The sequence below is a fragment of the Molossus molossus genome, unplaced genomic scaffold (assembly GCF_014108415.1).
Source record: "Molossus molossus isolate mMolMol1 unplaced genomic scaffold, mMolMol1.p scaffold_m16_p_1, whole genome shotgun sequence".
Lineage (NCBI taxonomy): Eukaryota > Metazoa > Chordata > Mammalia > Chiroptera > Molossidae > Molossus > Molossus molossus.
This window is the reverse complement of record NW_023425344.1, coordinates 80,640,922-80,660,240: the sequence shown is the minus strand read 5'-3', so window position 1 is coordinate 80,660,240 and position 19,319 is coordinate 80,640,922. Positions and strand designations below refer to the sequence as shown.

The 19,319-nt window shown below is 48.7% G+C and overlaps 1 protein-coding gene across 2 annotated transcripts in view; it reads right to left on the bottom strand.

Moving 5' to 3' along the window:
- Window positions 1–4,777: 4,777 nt before the first annotated feature.
- Window positions 4,778–19,319, bottom strand: part of NFKB1 (nuclear factor kappa B subunit 1) — a 133,200-nt gene continuing 118,658 nt past the window's right edge. For both annotated transcript variants that reach the window (XM_036253237.1, XM_036253247.1), the window contains exons 17-24: window positions 16,560–16,761; window positions 15,895–16,064; window positions 15,470–15,572; window positions 11,774–11,898; window positions 10,377–10,443; window positions 9,888–10,060; window positions 8,188–8,368; window positions 4,778–5,589 (exon numbers count right to left, since the gene is read on the bottom strand). In XM_036253237.1, the coding sequence (XP_036109130.1) occupies window positions 5,432–5,589; window positions 8,188–8,368; window positions 9,888–10,060; window positions 10,377–10,443; window positions 11,774–11,898; window positions 15,470–15,572; window positions 15,895–16,064; window positions 16,560–16,761 (1,179 nt within the window). In that variant the 3' untranslated portion in view covers window positions 4,778–5,431. The remainder of the gene's footprint in view (window positions 5,590–8,187; window positions 8,369–9,887; window positions 10,061–10,376; window positions 10,444–11,773; window positions 11,899–15,469; window positions 15,573–15,894; window positions 16,065–16,559; window positions 16,762–19,319) is intronic.

The following is a 19,319-nucleotide window of genomic DNA, read 5'->3' as shown; positions in this document are numbered from 1 at the left end:
AGGCGTTTCCCGGGGCTCCGCAGGGCCTCCTCTCTCCAAGGGCTGGCGTGTGGCCGCGTGGATGTCTCGTCACGCACACAATTCTTTCCTGAAGGTAAACCTGGAGCCTCTGCCTTTCAGAACCAGTGTGGTCCCTGGCCCCGACGCTGTGCGCATATGTTGATCATCACTCCTGAGTGCCTTTGGCGAGGGAGGAAGGCAGTCGGGCCAAGTGGTGGCTGTGACCTTCCCGGATCAGCACGAGGAGGAGGGGAGGGAGGGCAAGGACTGCCTGGTGTCTGGCTGAGTGCCCGCCCCTCCACGGCACATGCTACTTCCTCAGCCTGTCCACTCTCCCGGGGAGGTCGTACCCGCGGTGCTGTGGCCCCGGACAGTGACGGGACAGGGGCAGGGTGGAGCGGTTCTTCGGGGTTGTCCTGTCCCTCTGCGGGACCTGGCCTTGGAGCTGCGGTGGGGCGGTGGGGGGGTCGGGGTGGGGGTGGAGGAGCGGGGAGGGGGTGAGGAGGGGTCGGTGGGGGGGCAGGGAGGAGGTGGGAAGGGGTTGGTGGTGTGGTGGTGGTGGTGGTGATGGGAAGGGGTCGGTGGTGCTGGTGGTGGGGACAGGGAGGGGGTGGGGAGGAGCAGGTGGGGTGGGGAGGGGTCCGTGGTGTGGGGGCGGGGGGATGGGAAGGGGTCGGTGGTGGTGGTGGTGGTGGTGGGGACGGGGAGGGGGTGGGGAGGAGTAGGTGGTGGGGTGGGGAGGGGTGGGAAGAGGTCGGTGATGGGGGCGGGGGGGATGGGAAGGGGTCGGTGATGGGGGGCGGGGAGGGGGCGGTGGTGGTGGTTCCGGTGGATGATGTGCTTTCTGGTCCTGTGGCCTTGGGCCAGGCCTGCTTGGTGGGAGCAGGACTCCGCACTGATACTCGGCAGCAGGTTGAAGCCCTGGTTTGAACTGCTGGGCAGAACCGGCAGAGTGTGGAGGAAAAAGCAAAAGGAGAGTGGGGCCCGAAGGAGAAGGGTGGGAAGAGGAAAACCAGCTCGATTCTCTTGGCTGCTCCCGGGAGTTCGCTGGGACTAGCGCACCAGGCCTTGTGCCCCGCCGCGCAGCCCACGGGATGCTGCACAGCCTGCGCTGGCGCCGCTGCCCCTCTCCCGGGCACGTCTGTGTGCCGCTCCCTCCGTTCATATAAGCATCTTAGCCTGTTATTAGAGGGGAAATCAAGTCATGTTAGTATTTAAGCAACATACCCTTTTAGTAATACTCTCTTGCCTCTTGGTTGGGGTATAAGTCCATCATCTTTGTACTGATCTGTATGGAATTTTTTTCTTTTACATTTTTTTTCTTTATAAACTTTAGAGAGAGAGAGGAAGAGAGAGGGAAAGAGAGATGGAAACATCGATGAGAGAGAACATAGATTGGCCGCCTCCTGCATGCCCCACATTGGGAACTGGGCCCACAACCTGGGCATGTGCCCTGATGGGGAATCGAACTGGCTAGCTCTTGGTGCATGGGTCGGTGCTCAACCAGTGAGCCACACCAGCAACTTTTTCTTTTTTAAATATAGCATCTTTTCTTCAAAGGACTTCAGACATCATTGAAGAATGAACTGTGGAATCAAATAGATCTAGATTTACATCTTGGTTGAATTAGTTAATATTTAGATGATGTTTCCTCTTTGAAAAATTGGGGTTAAATATATACCTGATAAGGATATCTTAAGAATATTAGAAATCATTAATGCAAAGAGGGTGGCATGTAATAAACACTCCAATCTGTCGGGCTCCTTCCCTCTCTTTCTCCTGCAAAGACGCAGAAGGTCCGGTCTAAGGGGCCATGCTCCATGTGGTGGCTGGGGACATCCACGCCACCTGTGATTACTGCAGGGGACTCGGGTGGGTAAACGAGCAGCAGCAGGACTTCCTTCTACCAAAAGGAAAGACAGCTGATCCTGAAAAAGTCTAGGTTATACCTGCAGAGTATAGAAACATCAAGAGGAGACAAGGTTCTGAGGCAGCTATTTTTTTTTTTTTTTTTTTTTTAATCCTCACCCGAGGATATTTTTTCATTTTTTGTACAGATAGAGTGGGAGGGAGAGAGAGGAAGGAGAGAGAGAGAGAAACATCGACGTGAAGGGACACATCGAGTGGCTGCCACCCGCACGACCAACCAGGGCCGGGGACAAACTGCAACCGGAGTACATGCCCTTAGCGGGAACTGAACCCGGGTCTCTCCGGACCGCAGGCCGACACTCTAACCGCTGAGCCAAACTGGCCAGGGCGAGGCAGCTATTTTTAAATGGCCTCCTGCTGAGAGAGGAGCGTTCAGGGGGGTCGGTCAGGCCCAGTGTCTTTCCACCTGCGCTCCTGCGCTCCTCCTGGCATTTACCCCCATCTGCTGGTACAGAATGAGGGAGACCTGCCTCAGAGGCACACTGGCTTCGGTAGCCTTCTCTTTAGAGCACCTCGCAGAGGCTCTGGTCAGCTCTGAGATGTGGGGGCAGGAAGAGGAAGCTTCTGGAACTGAAGAGAAATGAGGCTTCCTATTAGAAAAGGGGAATGTATTTTCAGTCTCAGCAGGAGTTGCTTAGTGGTTCCTCCTGCCAGTCAGCTTCTCTTTAAAGTGACCTGGTGTGGGAACCGTCAGGTCAGAGAACTGGAGAGTGGCAACCATCCACTCCACACCGAGGGCTTAGAACATCAGCCATTCCTGCGCTGACTCATCGCTGCCATCTGCGCAGGGCTCAGCAGAGCAGCCCGGCTCCACTTGGGCAGCTAGAAGACCAGTCAAGTGTGACTCAGTGGCCCCCTCACACATCTGCTGGTTGAACTTGGCACTGACTGTGACCTCAGTGAAGGCTGTTGGCTGAAAACCTACATGTGGCTTCTCCAATGTGGACACGTGGCTCCCTCAGACCATGGCAACTGGGTCCCAAGAGGGAGTGACTTGGGGGGACTGGGCAGTATTGCATGTTCTGACCTGAGCTTGGAAGTCACTTAGCATCACTTCTGTTTTGTCACAGGTCCTCCTAGATTCACAGGGAAGGAAGATAGGCCCCCTTCCCCAGTGGGAGGGTGTCAACATTGTACTATAGACAGGAGTTCTGCCCTGGCCAGTTTGGTTCAGCGGTTGGAGCATTGGCCTTCAGACCAGAGAGTCCCGGGTTCAGTTCCCGCTAGGGGCATGTACAAAAAAAAAAAAAAAAAAAGACAGGAGGCCTATCCCAGCGTGACGGAGAATGACAGTCTGACACAGAGAGGAACTGGTGGGGGAGGGGAGACATGGGCTTGTTGGAGAATTAGAGAGAGTCAGACCTATTTTTTCCTTTAAAGGTACAACTTTCAAAAACTGGAATAATGGATTGGGATGTATGGAGGAATGGCAGTGTAATAGAAAACAGAAGTAGAATAAAAAACAATTTATTCTTCTGGGACACACTGTAAAATGAAGATCCCAAACTACTTTACACCATCAAATAGCCCTGCTTTAAAAAGGCCTTTCTATTTCAAGGTTATTCATCCATGATTTCTAGTATGGTTTAATTTTTGATAGATTTGGAAATTATTTTGATGAAAGGAGGGACATAGGAGTTCAGATTGATTTTTTCCCCCAAGTGATTAATGGGTTAGAACATCTGCTTGCTGATTACTCATCTTTTCCTCCTTGATTTGAAAATTTCTTTATCATATACTAAATTCTGATATATTTTGGGGTCTACTTTTGGACTCAGTTATTTAAATCTACCTTCTTATCTTACCAAGATAACTCTCCAACCCGTGAGCTCTGGAGCTAACCGGACCGGGGTATGCACTCAGAAGCAGCTTAGCCATTGCCTACTTGAACTCTTGAAGCCTTGATTTCCTTGTCTGCAAATTAGGGATAATCCTCCAAACCGTCTTGGGTTGTTTTCATGAGCAAATGACTTCACATGCTGTGCAAACGGGTCAGCATCAGTTCCCTGCCCCTGTGCAGGTTGGGTTCTCCGGGAAGCTGATTGGGAGATGGAGACCCACGAGCAGGATGTTTATTTGGGAGTGCCCTGGGATCTACACCTGTGGGAAGGAGGGGGCAAAAAAGAGTACCAGACAGAGGGAAGAGGGAAGCTGTGATGCAGACCCAAAACACACCTCGGCCCCCTTGAGGGAGCTCTGGAGGTCAAACAGCCCTTCAGTGTTGTCCTAGGTTGGACAAGCTCTCCTACGCCACGTCAATCAGTGTTACATGGGACCGGCATGGACATGGCGTGACCTGGGTGAGGTGGCCGTTCACCCAGTGTGCTCCAGCGGCCGGGCCAACAAGTCCGCAGTGAGAGAGGGACCTTGGCTGCACGTCACAGTGTCCCCCACAGCCCCTCACTCACTTCTCACCTCCGCTCGCCTTATTCCCAGCTGAGTGAAGGGCAGCGCAGCCGCGCACCATGCCGGAAGGTTTCTTGTACAAGACCCTCTGGTGTGCTGCAACTTCGATACCTTGTGCATCACGAGGGCACTGAAAACACACTGAGGGCCGAGGAGGAAGGGCTGTGCGTGACGCGGGGGCCGTGAGGTGATGCAGCTTAAATGAAATGAGCCAAGCAGGGATTTAACAAACCCAAAGCTTTCGTCTCAGGTTAAAACACTTTTCTTCTCATAATTTGTGTTTATTTCTGGACCGAGAAATTGACGCTACAGGGGAACGGGAGGATGATAACCAGGCTGTGAAACAGCCCTATGGTAAAGGGAAGTATTTGTATAGCTCCAAGACAAGGCCATCCGTTTGCTTTTCCTTTTATTATAAAAGTAAAATAAAAAATAGCATTTATAAATCCAACATTCTTTCTTTTAAAGTATTTGATCTAAAAACATATTTACAATAGCAAAATGCAGAAAAAGGGGAAAAGACCATTTTCAGCACTGATTGTAACCATGTTTAAATATCGACACATACATGTTCTTTTTTCAAATCACAGAGATACACCACGTGAGAAAAAGCAGTAAGCCTCTTTCAATTATACACTGATGGCGCCTTTTAAAATATCTTATTTAAAATATTCTTGATAAAATATTAAGAATTTCCTTAATTCTTAATCTGAGTGCACGACTGTGCTGTGGCCGGCGAGAAAGACACCAGGTGGGGACTTAACCTTGTAATGGCAGTGGGGACACAGCAGAGGGGGAGCAGCAATGATGACAGGAAGCAGCCGGTAAAGCTCAACAAGGTACCTCACCTCCACGAGGCACCAGCCCCGCCGAAGGCCGTGCCTGCTAGAGACTATATGCCAGTGAGCCGGGCTGAAATTCCCTGGAGAGCCGAGGAAGGCAGCCGGGTCTCAGAGGCCTCGAGTGAAGCCCAGCGCTGTCCAGGGCGGCCGGTGTTCCTCTGAGCACCCCTGGATGCACTTTCCCTTCCTTCTCTTGGACAGTCCAGTGGAATTTCAGAACTTTGGTTTACAGGATGCTGGGAACTGCCAGAAGGCTAAATTTTACCTTCTATAGGTCCTTCCTGCCCGTAATCGTGGGGCATTTTGTTAAGAGTTAGCAATGAGCTGCCGCTGGTCAGAGACTCCGTGAAGCTGAGTTTGCGGAAGGATGTCTCCACGCCGCTGTCACAGATGCTGTCGTCTCGGAGCTCGTCTGAGGGGGAAACGCATGGAGTCACTGGGGTGCAGCTGGGAACAAGGCCAAGCCTTGGCTCTCACATGCATTTCATTCCAGCCGGGCTCAGAGCCTGGATCTGAAAGGCATGTGGGCTGCCCTTGCCCATTCGCCTCTGCAAGTCACTACATTCTGCCTGCACCGCCCGCTTGTCCCATTTCAGTGGGGTGAGGGGCCGAAAGCGCCCAAAGTAATATACAAACTGTGAAGACACTAAAATTAGCCAAATGCTTTCACATCTCTTTCCTACAACCTGGCCTCATGTTTATCAGAATCCTTTCTGAATTCTCTTGACCCAAAGTGTACCTGTCTTTCTTAGAAGTCAGGTATGTTTTTCCAACCACTGTGTCACCTGCAGTTGGGGAAACTGGTGAACGTAAGCAAAACAAATTGGTGACAGACGTAGGAACTAAAAATAAGATACCTTCCTGGGTCTCGTATGCTATTAAGCACTATACACTGCTTCAAAAATATTTTAGGAGCAAAAAATAAGGTGGTTTTGATGAAAATGAGTCTATACTGGAGAATTAGGTCAACATCTCCTTGTTGAGAAGTGTTTTCAGAGATTTGAATGAACAATGTGAATTTTTTCCTATATAGAGAAAGTGATCAAGGGAACAGAAGTTGAATATACCTGAATCAAAATGCTATCTTGTTATATATTAAATTCCAGTATTAAAATGAAGACTTTAACAGCAGTGACATGGCTATTATCTCGTTATTGACTAACTTATTCAATCAACCGATCGTTACTGAGTTTCTATTATGTGCTGGGAACTGTGAAATATTTTAAAAATAGCTACAAATCAAGGGCTTAATGCTTTTGAACACATAAGTACCCATTTCTTTGTGTGGAAGGAGCATCGGGTCATGAGGCAGGAGATGTGGATGTTTCCCTGGTGGACACATTCTTTTCTCAAGTGGGTACACCTGTCCTGACTCCCCTAGGAAGGGCTCCCAACACGTGACACTGCTGTCAAAACTGAATGGCAAAGGCCAGCCAGGTGAGGATCTTTGCCAAAGGGGAAGAGCAGGTTCTAAGGCTCCAGGCTGGACTGCACTGGGGGGGGGGGGGGCAGAAGGAAAGTGGAGCTGAGGGCAGTGGGGTGGCAGGAAGGGCAGGGGAAAGCCACGTTTCAGAGAGAGAATGACAAAGAAGGGGCGCTGCCTTTACTGCTCACTGCCCCATGTTCCAAGCCTCCAACAGTGCTAAGCACACAGGATGTGCTCAGTAAAGATCCGCTGACTGGGTGAACGAATTGGAGGGTATACAATGGGAGTACCGCGATCCCACTAATTCTGGAGAATGGACGGAAGGGGAACCGGAGACTGATCCTGAGCGGCTGCGGGTGGAGACAAGCAACGCCGGAGGGCTGGACGAGGCTGGTGCTGCAGAGAGAAGCCTGGGTGGCCGGCTGTACAGTGGGTGGGACCGGGACGCGTTCATGGACAAGTCTTAGGTTTTTGTCTTGACGCCCTGGAGGGTGGCAGTGCTTCTGACGTGGCCAAACCTCAGTGCAGGTAGGGTGTTGACAGTCCCGTGTAAGTAGGGGCAAGTAAGGAGGGCTCTGGAGGGCTGTGGCTTCACGAGGGCGTGGGGAGGAGGCAGCGAGGTGAGTGTGCCGAGGAGAAGGCCAAGAGGGGAGACTGCGTGAAGCAGGAGGGAATGGTCAACGGGGATGCGTGCTGGGAGCAGTGGAGGGATGAGAAGGATGGCGAGCCGGTGACCAAACACTGGGCATCGTGAGGACAGCAGACCTGGTAGAGGGGTGGGGTGGGCCCCGACTGCAGGGGCCAAGGAGAAGGCAGAAAGAACAACGCTGAACAATTCTCCTGAGCAGCTCTGCTGTGTGGGAGGGCAGAGGGATCGGGCTGCAGGTAAAGGGGACGTAGGGGGAGTGTTTTTGTTTTGTCTTGAAAAGAGGAGGGAGACCACAGCATGCGTGCCAGGGGATCCAGTGGGAGGGAGAGATGGCGCGTGCAGGGGAGGGGATGCGGGGCTTAGAAAGAAAAGCGTGGCGTGGTGGTTCAGAGTTGGGGAATAAAGGGCAATGCAGCACTTCTGGGCTGAGAGAGTCCACCGCGTCCCGTGTTTAGGGGGCTGACAGGTGGAACCAGTAAGGGCGGGAGACAAGGTCAGTGTCGTGAACATGGGGAGGAGGCTGAGGAGCCGAGGAGGGGTGGGGGGAACAGCACAGTGTCCGTCCAGTCTGGGTGCTGGTGCTGGTTCTAGTGCATTTTTCTCTCCATCTCTTTTAAATTTAAAAGATGAGAGAAATAGTATTTACCTTAACCACCCACATGTTGTTTTTAGTATTTATTGTGAATCTAAGGAACTCACGTGTTAACTGTGATCATTCTTGGGGACAGCCCTTTACCTGAACAGAGGTGTCAGGAGGGGCAGGAGGTAGAACTGTGAGCCCCTGGCGGGGAGGTGACAGACACCTGGGACCCCATATTCAGGAGATCATGGTGGGAAGGACGTGCTATATCCCAAGAGACTGAACACACCGCCTGGCACACTGGCCTGGGAAGCAGAAAATATCTCAACTGTGTTTTCTGTCTTTGTCTCGTTACCTAGTTGCTGTCTGGTGGAGGCGGGTGAGAGAGGCCGCGAGTGGGCCTGCGGGGCGGTCTCCAGTGGGCTGGGGCCTGCAGTTCCTGAGGCGCAGAAGGCGGCCTGGAGCACCTCGATCGCTTCGGTGTAGCCCATCTGCCTCAGGGCTTCCATCAGCTCTCTTATGGTCCCTCCAGAGACCTGCAGGACCGAGATGAGGAAACAGTGCGTTCTCGTGCGGAAGCCTGCGCAAGGGACAGGCGGGCAGGCTGCACACCTGCACCCCCTTCCCTCTGCCGGCTGCCTCCTCCACGCGAGAGCCAGGCGGTCCTGGGAGGCCAGAGCACAGGGTGTCTAAGAAAATACTGTCTCCCAGTCAAGTTTCCTGTTCCAGCTCCAGGGACCCTCCGGAAGGTAGAGAAGCACATGCGAGCACAGACTGAGAGCGAGCTGTGTCCGGGCGGTGAACCCCTGGGAGCAGAGTCCGTGCAGTATCCCTGTCTAAGCCGAAGCTCTGAGAACCCCTGAGGAGCAAGAACTTCCAATACAATTTTCAAAAGAAAACAATTTCACCCCATGGTTTTTTTGTTTTTGTTTTTTTTTTTATCCTCACCCGAGGACATTTTTCCATTTTTTGTACAGATAGAGTGGGAGGGAGAGAGAGGAAGAGAGAGAGAGAGAGAGAAACATCGATGTGAAAGGGACACATCGAGTGGCTGCCACCCGCACGACCAACCAGGGCTGGGGACAAACTGCAACCGAGGTACATGCCCTTAGCGGGAACCAAACCCGGGTCTCTCTGTACTGCAGGTGGACGCTCCAACCGCTGAGCCAAATCGGCCAGGGCTCACCCCATGGTTTTTGATGTTTTACTTTTAGAAATTAAAATGTCACCAGGTAATGGCCCCTCTAGGAGTCACCTCACAGAAAGCGGATTCCACGTCCCGGCACGTGATCCAGACATGGTCTGGGGGGGAGGAGGACATGAATATTGATTCTGGTCTGTTGTGACTGTTCAGGGAGATCAAAGTTCTGTGCCTGTCCTGACCCCCTAAGTAGAATTTTTTTAAATTTCTTTTTAAAAAAAATTAATTTTAGAGAGGGAGAGGACAGGAGAGAGAGACAAACATCGATTTACTGTATCCATGCATTCATTGGCTGTCTCCTGTATATGTCCTGACCAGGGATTGAACCCTCAACTCTGGTGCATTGGAACGATGCTCCAACCAACTGAGCTACCCGGCTCAGGCCCTAAATAGCATTTTTTTTTTATTCCTCACCCGACGATATTTTTCCATTTATCCTCAGATAGAGTGGGAGGGAGGGAGAGAGAGAGAGAAAGAAACATTGATGTGATAGAGCCACATCGACCGGTTGCCTCCCTCACGACCTGACCAGGGCCTGGAACGAACTGCAACTGAGGTACGTGCCCTTGACCAGAATCAAACCTGCGACTCATTGGTCCGCGGGCCGACACTCTAACCGCTGAGCCAAACCAGCCAGGGCCTACGTAGCATTTCTGCAGAAAATTTCCAGGATTCTGCAAATAGCTTTCTAGGAAGGGGCTTTCCAATCTTCGCCTGGGCCCCCCTCCCAGGACATGGGTAATGATGGACTGTCTTCTTCAGGGACAGGGAGAGCAAAGGCGGCTGTGCCCAGGAGTGATGTTAACAGAGCAAAGTCAAATAAACATAGTTAGCAATGACGGGTGATGTGTTACCTCGTAATTGTCCATGAGCGTTTTAGAAGGAGCAGGACTCAGCCGGAAGGCATTATTGAGTATCCCCAGACCTAATTTCTGTGCCAGAGTTGCCCAGTTTTTGTCTGGATCGGGAAATTCTAGCAACTTGTAAAGCTGCAACTTTGTGTCTTCAGTCAGCTGTTTCATGTCTCCTGAAGTAAAGGAAGAAGAGATGCGACTGTCCTGGTGAACAGACACCCGGAGGGAGTGAGGGCTGCCACTATGCTCACCCTCCAGCGCCCCCTGGAGGCCATCGAGCTCTTTACCTGAGAGGCAGAAGCAGCCCAGCTGAGTACCAGCAGTATGGGTTTTAGTAGATTACAACTGGCTATTCCCCTTTCACACCACCCGGAGCTTCTGATTCTGAAATAACCTCTGGGCCTTTTACAGAACACCCTGGATTATACCGGCTCTCCCCCAGCCCCTTCCAGTGACGGTGTGGAAATAACATCGGTTATGTGAACCCACCTTGTGCCAATAAATCATCAGATGTAAACTCTGGCTCATACGGCTTCCCATTTAATATGTCGAATACCTGGTGGGAGAAAAACATGGGTGACAATTGCATATTAAAGACACCATGAAGGAAATCCTTTTCTTTTTGTAATTAAGAACTCAGAATGTCTTTCTTAGGAGGTGCTAGTACCCTGAAGATGGAAGAGTGGAGAGAGGAGTCATGGGTACGCGGGCCCTTTGGGGCTGGGAGGCCGTGCTCCACAGGAGCTGTCTGGGAGGGGTTGGAGGACCCAACCCAGCTCAGAGAGAGCAAGGGTCAGGCCCTTCTGAGGGCCAAAGGCAGTCCAGGCTGCCGAGTCAGCCGCGTCTCCATCGGCCATTGATCAATGACGTCTCCCTCAGAGCGGGGCGAGGGCTGACCTTTCTCAGAGCTGTGAAGCTGTGTCCCCTCCTCCCTAGTACAAGGCTTACAAGAATGAGGTTTATAAACTTGCTCAAACTGAGGGACAGAAATGCTCAGAAGGCTTGGCGTTAGCCTTCCAGCATCTACATTGTAACTGAGGGGCCAGAAAAGTTTTAAGTTAAAACAAACAAAATCCCAAAGCGGTGGAGGCTATTCTGCGTTCTGCTGTCACTTGGCTGCTGGCTGACCCGCGGAAGGATGACGGGGGTCACTGAACTGGGTTATCTTTCTGCAGTCTGTGGTGAGGCTTCTGGGAAAGCCAGGCGCTCAATGTAAAGGGACACCATGTGGTCTCTGCCAAGGTCACTTGGCTCAGTCCACATGGGCCACAGGGAAGAAATTAGCTGATTTTGCATGTGGAGCATTGCTTGCTCCTAAGAGAGTTGATTTTGTTGTGTTTGAGATCTGTGAGCTGCCACCTCCCCTCTCTGTCTCTTCTCACTGAGCCAAAAAGACCTAGTAACTGCTTTTCACCTTGAGATCTCAGGTCAGTGGAGTTTTGAGGAAGGCTTTAAGTCTGTTTGATTTGTTTACATTATTAAATCCTCAGAAGAACCCCCAGTTTCCTTTTATGTTGAGAAAGCACTTACCACAGTTCAAGCGAACCGAAACATTTATTCTAGCTTCAGAAATGAAGATGGGGACGTTCTGGGGTGCGTTCAGAATGGATAACTGCTAATGTGAATTTTGGGTTTTCATCTAGCCCTCTCTCACCACTTAACTCGGATCTGATTAGGCATACACTTTTACGCTCAGAACTCTGCTGACCTAGATCTTCCATGGATAAGCTTTTCAAGATAAATACAGCCCTTGACAAGCAGACTTTCTTAAAAAATAAAAGGCATGTGCTTTGGGGAATTAAGACCCAGCAAGAACATCTGTTCTTACTTTTCTGAACCTTTAGCTCCCCCAGGAGCTCCATCAAACAGGCTGGAGACACACTCACCTGCCAGTTGGTGGCCATATCTAGAGGTGTGGTTCCAGGCACAACTCCTTCATCATCTCCATCCTTTTCCCAGGAATCGTCCAGGTCATAGAGAGGCTCAAAGTTCTCCAGCAGAGGATCTGCTCCTGCGAAGTCAAATCACACAGCATTAGATAAACTTGTATCTTCCCAACTTCCAACTGCCTTCGGGGGTCAGAGTATATAAATATATAAAACATTACTTATAAATAGACAAAACACATCTCTACTGAACTATCCAGAGGCTGTTTTTAAAATTCTAATTTATTTTGGCTGTAAAGGTGTCTGATGATTCCCTATAGATCCAAGGGCACTTGTGAAACAAAAGACTTGGATTACTCTCTCACATTTAACTCTACAGGATAGTTTTAAATTGAATGATGCATCTTTAAAAAAATTTTTTTTTATTAAGTTGTTTTGTTACAGATGTTTCTCCTTTTTCCCTCATTGACACCCTCCTCCCCATCCCCCTTGCCCAGCTTTGTTGTCTATGTCCATTAGTTATGCATACATGCATATAAATTCTGTGGTTCATCTCTTCCCCCCAACCCCCCTCCTCTGAGGCTTGTCAGTCTGTACCCCACCTCTATGTCTCTGGGTCAATTTTGTTCATCATTTTGTTTAGTTCATTTTATTTCACAAATAAGTGAGATCACGTGATATTTATCTTTCTCTGCTTGGCTTGTTTCACTCAGCATAATACTCTCCAGGTCCTTACATGCCATCTCAAATGATAAGAGATCTTGCTTTCTTACAGCTGCATAGTACTCCATTGTGTACATGTACCACTGCTTTTTTATACACTCATCTATTGATGGACACTTGGGTTGTTTACAGATCTTAGCAATTGTAAATAGTGCTGCTATGAACATAGGGGTACATATATTCTTTCTGATTGGTATTTCAGGCTTCTTAGGGTATATTCCTAGAAGTGGGATCACTGGGTCAAATGGCAGTTCAATTTTTAATTTTTTGAGGTAACACCATAGTGTTTTCCATAGTGGCTGCACCAGTCTGCATTCCCACCAGCAGTGTACTAGAGTCCCCTTTTCTCCACACCCTCGCCAACACTTGTTTGATGATTTGTTGATGGCGGCCAATCTGACAGGTGTGAGGTGATACCTCATAGTTGTTTTAATTTGCATCTCTCTGATGATTAGTGATCTTGAGCATTTCTTCATGTGTTTCTTGGCCTTGAATGATACATCTTTAACTTGAGGATGAAAGACAGCAGGTACTGAGGTGCACCCTCAAGAGGAGAGTCCTAAGGTTCAAATTTATGTGCATGTCTCAACTTCTTCTCCTACTTGCTCAAAAGAGCAGACACCTGCTGTCTAGTTACAACACGTTCAGTTTTATTCCTGGGAACAGCACTGCCAGGGCCCTGATCATTAAACAAAAAACACCTCTGCTAGGATGTGTAGTTATTGAAGAATTTAGGGCTGCTTTTGGAAAATCTAGTCTGTTCCTTAGCCCACAGCAGGAAACACCAAGAGTAACTCAAAGGTTAGAGCTAGGGTTAGTGCTTAGCTATGATTTTTTTTTATCCTCACCCGAGGACATTTTTCCATTCTTTTGTTCAGATAGAGTGAGAGGAAGATAGAGAGAGAGAGAGAAACATCGACGTGAAAGGGACACATCGAGTGGCTGCCACCCGCACGACCAACCAGGACTGGGGACAAACTGCAACCGTGGCACGCGCCCCTAGTGGGAACCGAACCCGGGTCTCTCTGGACCACAGGCCAACTCTTAACCGCTGAGCCAAACCGGCCAGGGCCTTCGCCATGATTTTAATGAGGGGAGTGTTTAACTTGGTGCCTAATGTGCAGAGGAGTAAGTTCAGCACACCCTTTTGGGAAGAGAAACTTGTTTTTATCTTGCTGGGAGAACATTTGATCTGTGCTAATTTTAATAACAGGGAGTGCCTCATGAGAGTCAAAGGAGGATCTTCACGCTATTTCTTTTTTTCATTATCTCAGGTCTAGCCTGATTTATGAGGCAGTAAGTGTCATCTGACAATGACAATAGTGGAGAAACTCAGGTGAACAATTACAGGACCGAAGACCGAAGGAGCTGGGCTATGTTGGTTCCTGAAGTGATCTTCTTCATGACCTGGAGGCTCAGGACTAGGCTTTTCATCTGAGTTTCTTCATTTATCTTGAAGAAACTGCTACTTGCTACCCCTTCCGTGGGATACTGAGAATTCAAGAGAAAGCATTTTTGAAAGGGTTATAGCTTCTTGCCTGAAGGCATTCCTTAATTATAACCACTGACTTACCAAACTGGAGGCTTATTCAAGAGAAAGTTTAACTAGACAAAGGAGGGAAGAAAAGGCTGCTGTTTATTTGGGATATATGCTGCTGAAGTGAGCACATCTGTTGTTTATTTGGGATAAGATTTTACTTGTCAGAAAAATGTGGCACTCCAAAGAATTTCCCACGTCTTTCTAGACTCAACTTTTGAAGAAGGTATTTAACCTGCTCTGTTTTCTTGAATTTATAAAGCACTTCCTTTTTTTCACTAGTCAAGTATTTTCTTTCATTTTTCCATCACCATCCACCCCCTCGATGCCCTCTTCCACCTGACACCCCCCACCCCCCGCAATCACCGCATTGTTGTCCATGTCCATGAGTTCTCTCTTTTTTTTCTTTTTTGCCCAATCTCACCAACCCCCTAACATCTCTCCTCTCCTCCAGAGGTGGCAGACAGCAAAGCATTTATTTTCGAAAAAAACTTAATAATCTCTAAAGTAAATCAGATATATCTGGGCAGATCTGAGATACCAATTTCATTAAACAGTTTTTGAGGTTCTAAATATTTAAGGCAAATATTTAACTAGACAAAGGAGGGAAGAAAAGGCTGCTGTTTATTTGGGATGAGCAGGAAAAACTGTTCTATACTTCACAGGAGTGGAGGGTTAAGGAATAGCACCTGCAGACCCTTGAACAAAGTAGGGGGGAGAAACACAGGAGGGAGAATTACGTTTGGAAGTTCAGACGGACACGGTGTGAGTCATGGCCCTGCCAGTTACTGGCACCCTGGGACTGGGCTGCAAAGGTTTCTCTCGTCTGTTTCCTCAGCTATAAATGGGAATAACCATAATGGGATGTACCTCAAGGGGTTATTGTGGATTAATTAAGACTAAACCAAACAGTGCATGTGAAATGCCTAGAACATTGCCTGGTACAGACTTAGGTCAATGTACACTAGGGATGTTCAGTGCTTCATACACGATAGGACTCAATACACGTCCCATTAGTTTTTTCCTATTCAATTTCTACGAGACCTTTCCTGCAAAAGGAAGTCTTTACATCATCTCTTATACCAACACGTTTTTCCTTACGGGGACTTCTGCTGTGACAAGACCGGTACTGCTCAGAATTCCATAAGGAATGAAATTCAACTTTAGGGTCTCTTGCCAGGGGAGTCAACCTAAACCACCAGACCCCTAAACAAACAGGTGCCTGAGAGAGTAAAAACCAACACGGGTCTCAGGAGGAAGCCCAGGACCACTAGTCCCGACAGTGCTTTACGGCAGTGGAAGTGGGATTGGCCACAGGAGCTGTTCACTCGCCTTTGGGCAGCAGACCCGAGGCTTGAAGAGGGCGGCAGGGCTGCTCCGCTGGCGTCGGGGTGCACTGCCTGCCCCCTTCCACAGCGGACGCCAGGCGGCCTTACCTGCTGCTTTCAGAAGGGCTGCCATCCGGGTGGAGCCTCTCCCGGCCGCTATGTGCAGCGGTGTAGTTCCGTCGTAGGTGGTACTGTCTACGTGGGCATCACCCTACAATCCGGCCCACACAAAAAAGGGTTATCGAAGGTTCCCTCGCCCTTTGTCCCCATGTCCCCCGTCTTCATGGCTCCGTGAGTTACATCACCAGCACAGGCGCTGTTTGGGGCAGGCCCTGCCACTGAAACAGTCCCCAGTTAGCGCTCCGGGGCAGAGGTGACCGGCACGCCTGCGGCTGCAGCCCGGAGGCCTTGCGTAGATGTGAAATAGGTAGAGTTGCATGTAAGGACGAAGGCTTACCAGCACCGTGCTTTGAAAAGATTTTCCCAAACCTCCCTTGGAATTGAATGCAAAGGCAAATCAGTGCATCCTTTACCTCCAGGAGCAGACAGCCAGCCAGGGAGATGTTGTCCTGCTCCACAGCCAGGTGCAGCGCCGTGCGACCCGACTTCTGCTCCTGCGCGTTGACGTCCGCCCCGGCGGCCACCAGCAGCAGCAGACAGGGCATGCTGTTGCTCATCACCGCGATGTGGATGGCGTTCAGACCTGCGGCCCAAGCACAGGGACAGTCACGGGGAGGGCAGGTCCTCGGTGGGGCTGAAGGAAATGACAACTGGTCCACAGGGCGGGAAGGCCGATGGGTTTGGGCACGTCTCGTGCTGAAAGAGTCTATTCCAGGTAAGCTTTGTAGGCGCTGGACGTCAGCCCCTCTGCATGTAAGCTCACAGTCTCCTTTTATGTTCTCAGGAGACACCGAGAGCAAATCAACATTCCCCGAATAAAGGTTGCTTTCTACACTTTAAGCCCAGCGTTTGTCGGGCGTCTGCTTGTTCCTGCTACTGACTCTCTCCCAAGTCATCTCGAAAGGAATCAGCTATGGTGAGCAACATACATTCCCACAAGAGATGATACACTCCAGGTGACTAAGGAAAGCACTTCTGGTGCAAATAAAATAATAACACACATTTATCAAATACCTACTAACTGTTTAGAAAGCAGATAGAGACGGGTATACCAGGACGTGTGATTTTTTTCTCTTACCTTCCCCATTGGGGTGGTCGATAAGTAGTGCTGCCTTTTTGTGCTTGAGTAAAGTACCGAGAATTCTATCATGTCCTTCTTTGGCAGCTAGGTGTAAAACAGAGTTACCCAAGTGGTCCAGAAGGCTCAGATCGACCCCAGCCCTGAGCAAGTCCTCCACCACAGCCTCCTGCTTGGTGATCACTGCCAAGTACAAGGGCGTCTGGGAAGTTGAAGAAGCGGCAGGAGACAAACTGTCAGTAGCAAACACTTACAACCCAGCTATCAAGACAGTAGATGGAGTCATACTGCAGGCTCCTCACCTTTGCAAAGGAGTTACTTCCTGTTCCATATCATATACTAATGAAGTATGTACACTGGACTAACTTCAGCCACTCAACTATGAAGAGTGCTTTTCCATTTACAATTCTTAATAGCTTTCTTGTTTCTCATTCCAGCCCAGTGATTACTGATCTATTAACTCATCTACTAGTAAATTTAGTTTTCTTGAAATTCTAATAGGACTCTATCTTTAGCTTATAATTTCACACGTTAACAAATCAAACCAAGGCTACGTCTTTACTGAAGAATTTTAAATGAACTACTCAACAGAAACCCATTAACAAAGGTGCTGTCATTCTATAGTGACATGGGAAATAAATCTGTTAAGTTAAAAAATTCTGGTCCATGGATTGCCTCTGTGAGACTAGTGAACAGAACTCTGCAGTCTCATTTTATAAAAGGTGTCAAAGGGTTGGACACGTCACAATTGGGGCAACAGCACCGCCCCACTAAGAGGTCTCAGATGAACAAACACACTGACTTGCTGACACCCAATAGGTAAGTGAAGAGCCCATTTGACTCCCCTGTCCGTGAAGCAGTACCTCAGCGAGCGAAAATGGGATGTTTTGAAAACTGTGTGTTTTCAGAATAAGATAGGGTCACAAAATTATCTTTCAAAGAACAGAGGTCACTGACAGAGCAGCAGTGTATTTTATACAAATCAGTGGATTTCACAGGAGTTTGTGGAATCCAGCCTGTCTAGTGACAATTCTCTTAAACTGTCCCGCTCAGTAAGCAGTTACTGTAGCAGCACCAGCTAACAGCATCCTGGCTGGTGCAGAGTGACCACGACACATGGGAACTTGGATGAAAGATCTCAGCCGTCTATGTCTCAATCACAGTGGTTATTTAATATAGCAGAAACAAGACAGGATGTTTTGCCAAATTTCCATTCTCCCCACCCCACCCCCCTTTTTTTGTCTTTTAAGACTGTATCCCTGCTTGAAATGGAATGATGTCCTCAAGACTTAAGCTATTGGCTAAAAGCCTTCCTCTTGAAAAACAAACAAGTAAATAAAAGCTGTGCTTATTAATCAGGAATGCTATTTGGGGAGATGCAAAAAGAACACAGAATGAGAAAAGATCTGAAGTGATAAAATCTTATAGCATTCAGAGATTAGGAATTATCTGTAGTTTTAAAATGATTCTTTTTCATATCATACAAATTCTCTACTGTTAAGAGAGGATTTTTTTTGTTGTTTGTTTTTTAAAGTTTCTCTCACCCTGGCTGGTTTGACTCAGTGGTTAGAGCATCGGCTCATGGACCAATGAAACTAGGGTTCGATTCCGGCCAAGGGCACATACCTCGGTTGCGGTTCGACCCCAGCCCTGGTCAGGGTTGCGCGGGAGGTAACCAGTCGATGTCTCTCTCTCGCATCGATGATGTTTCTCTCTTTCTCTCTCCCTCCCTCCTGTTCTGTCTAAAGATAAATGGAAAAATATCCTTGGGTGAGGATAAATAAATAAATAAATAAATAAAGTTTCTCTCATGACCCCACCAAAGGTTTTCTATGATATCTCAGGCTTTAGATCTTAAACCCCAGGATTACATCTTACACAATTATACAACGTGGGGATCCAGGAACCCGTATGCTATGCCTGTTGATGTGTGGATGTACACAAACATTCTTCAGAGCCAAGTAGACAAACGTCCAAGCAGCCCAACTCCTGCACGTATATCTGAGTGATACACGTTCACAAGAGGGCCTGGATGAGGACAGTCATTGCAGTACTGTCCACAGGGATGGGAAGCAAGAAGCTGGCTCAGTGTCCACTGCTGAGAAGCAGGTACAATACCAGTGGAAGACTGACACTATGGGATTCTTCTCAGGAACAGAAACAATGAACCAGCTCTACACACAGGTGCAAGGTGAGTCCCATAAAGACAGAGGGCAGAAATCTAGTGACATGTAGCACAGAATCACCTAAGCATTTAAAAAATACAGGCATGAAGAACTATATAGACACCCACAAATGAGTACATGTAAAACTGGTGAAAACCCAGTAAGATCTGTGGATTGTCAATGTCAATTTCCTGATACTGAACTATAGTTATGCAAGATGCTACCATAGGGGAAACTGGATGAAGGGTACATGGGACCTTGCGGTACATTTTTTGCAACTACCTATGAACCTGTAATTACCTTGAAGTACAAATGAAAGAAAAAGGCTAATGCAGAGCAGAATCAGAATGTATAATGTAATGTGTATTGTGTGTGAGACTATACTAAAATATCTACCTATTTAAGGGATTAAGATGTACAAATTTCCAGTTCGTTTTTAAATATGTTTTTATTGATTATTTTTTCAGAGAGAAAGGAAGGGAGAGAGAAACATCGATGTGAGAAACATCAATCAGCTGCCTCCTGCACTCCCCCTACTGGCATGTGCCCTGACTGGGAATCAAACCGGGATCTCTCAGTCCATGGGATGACACTC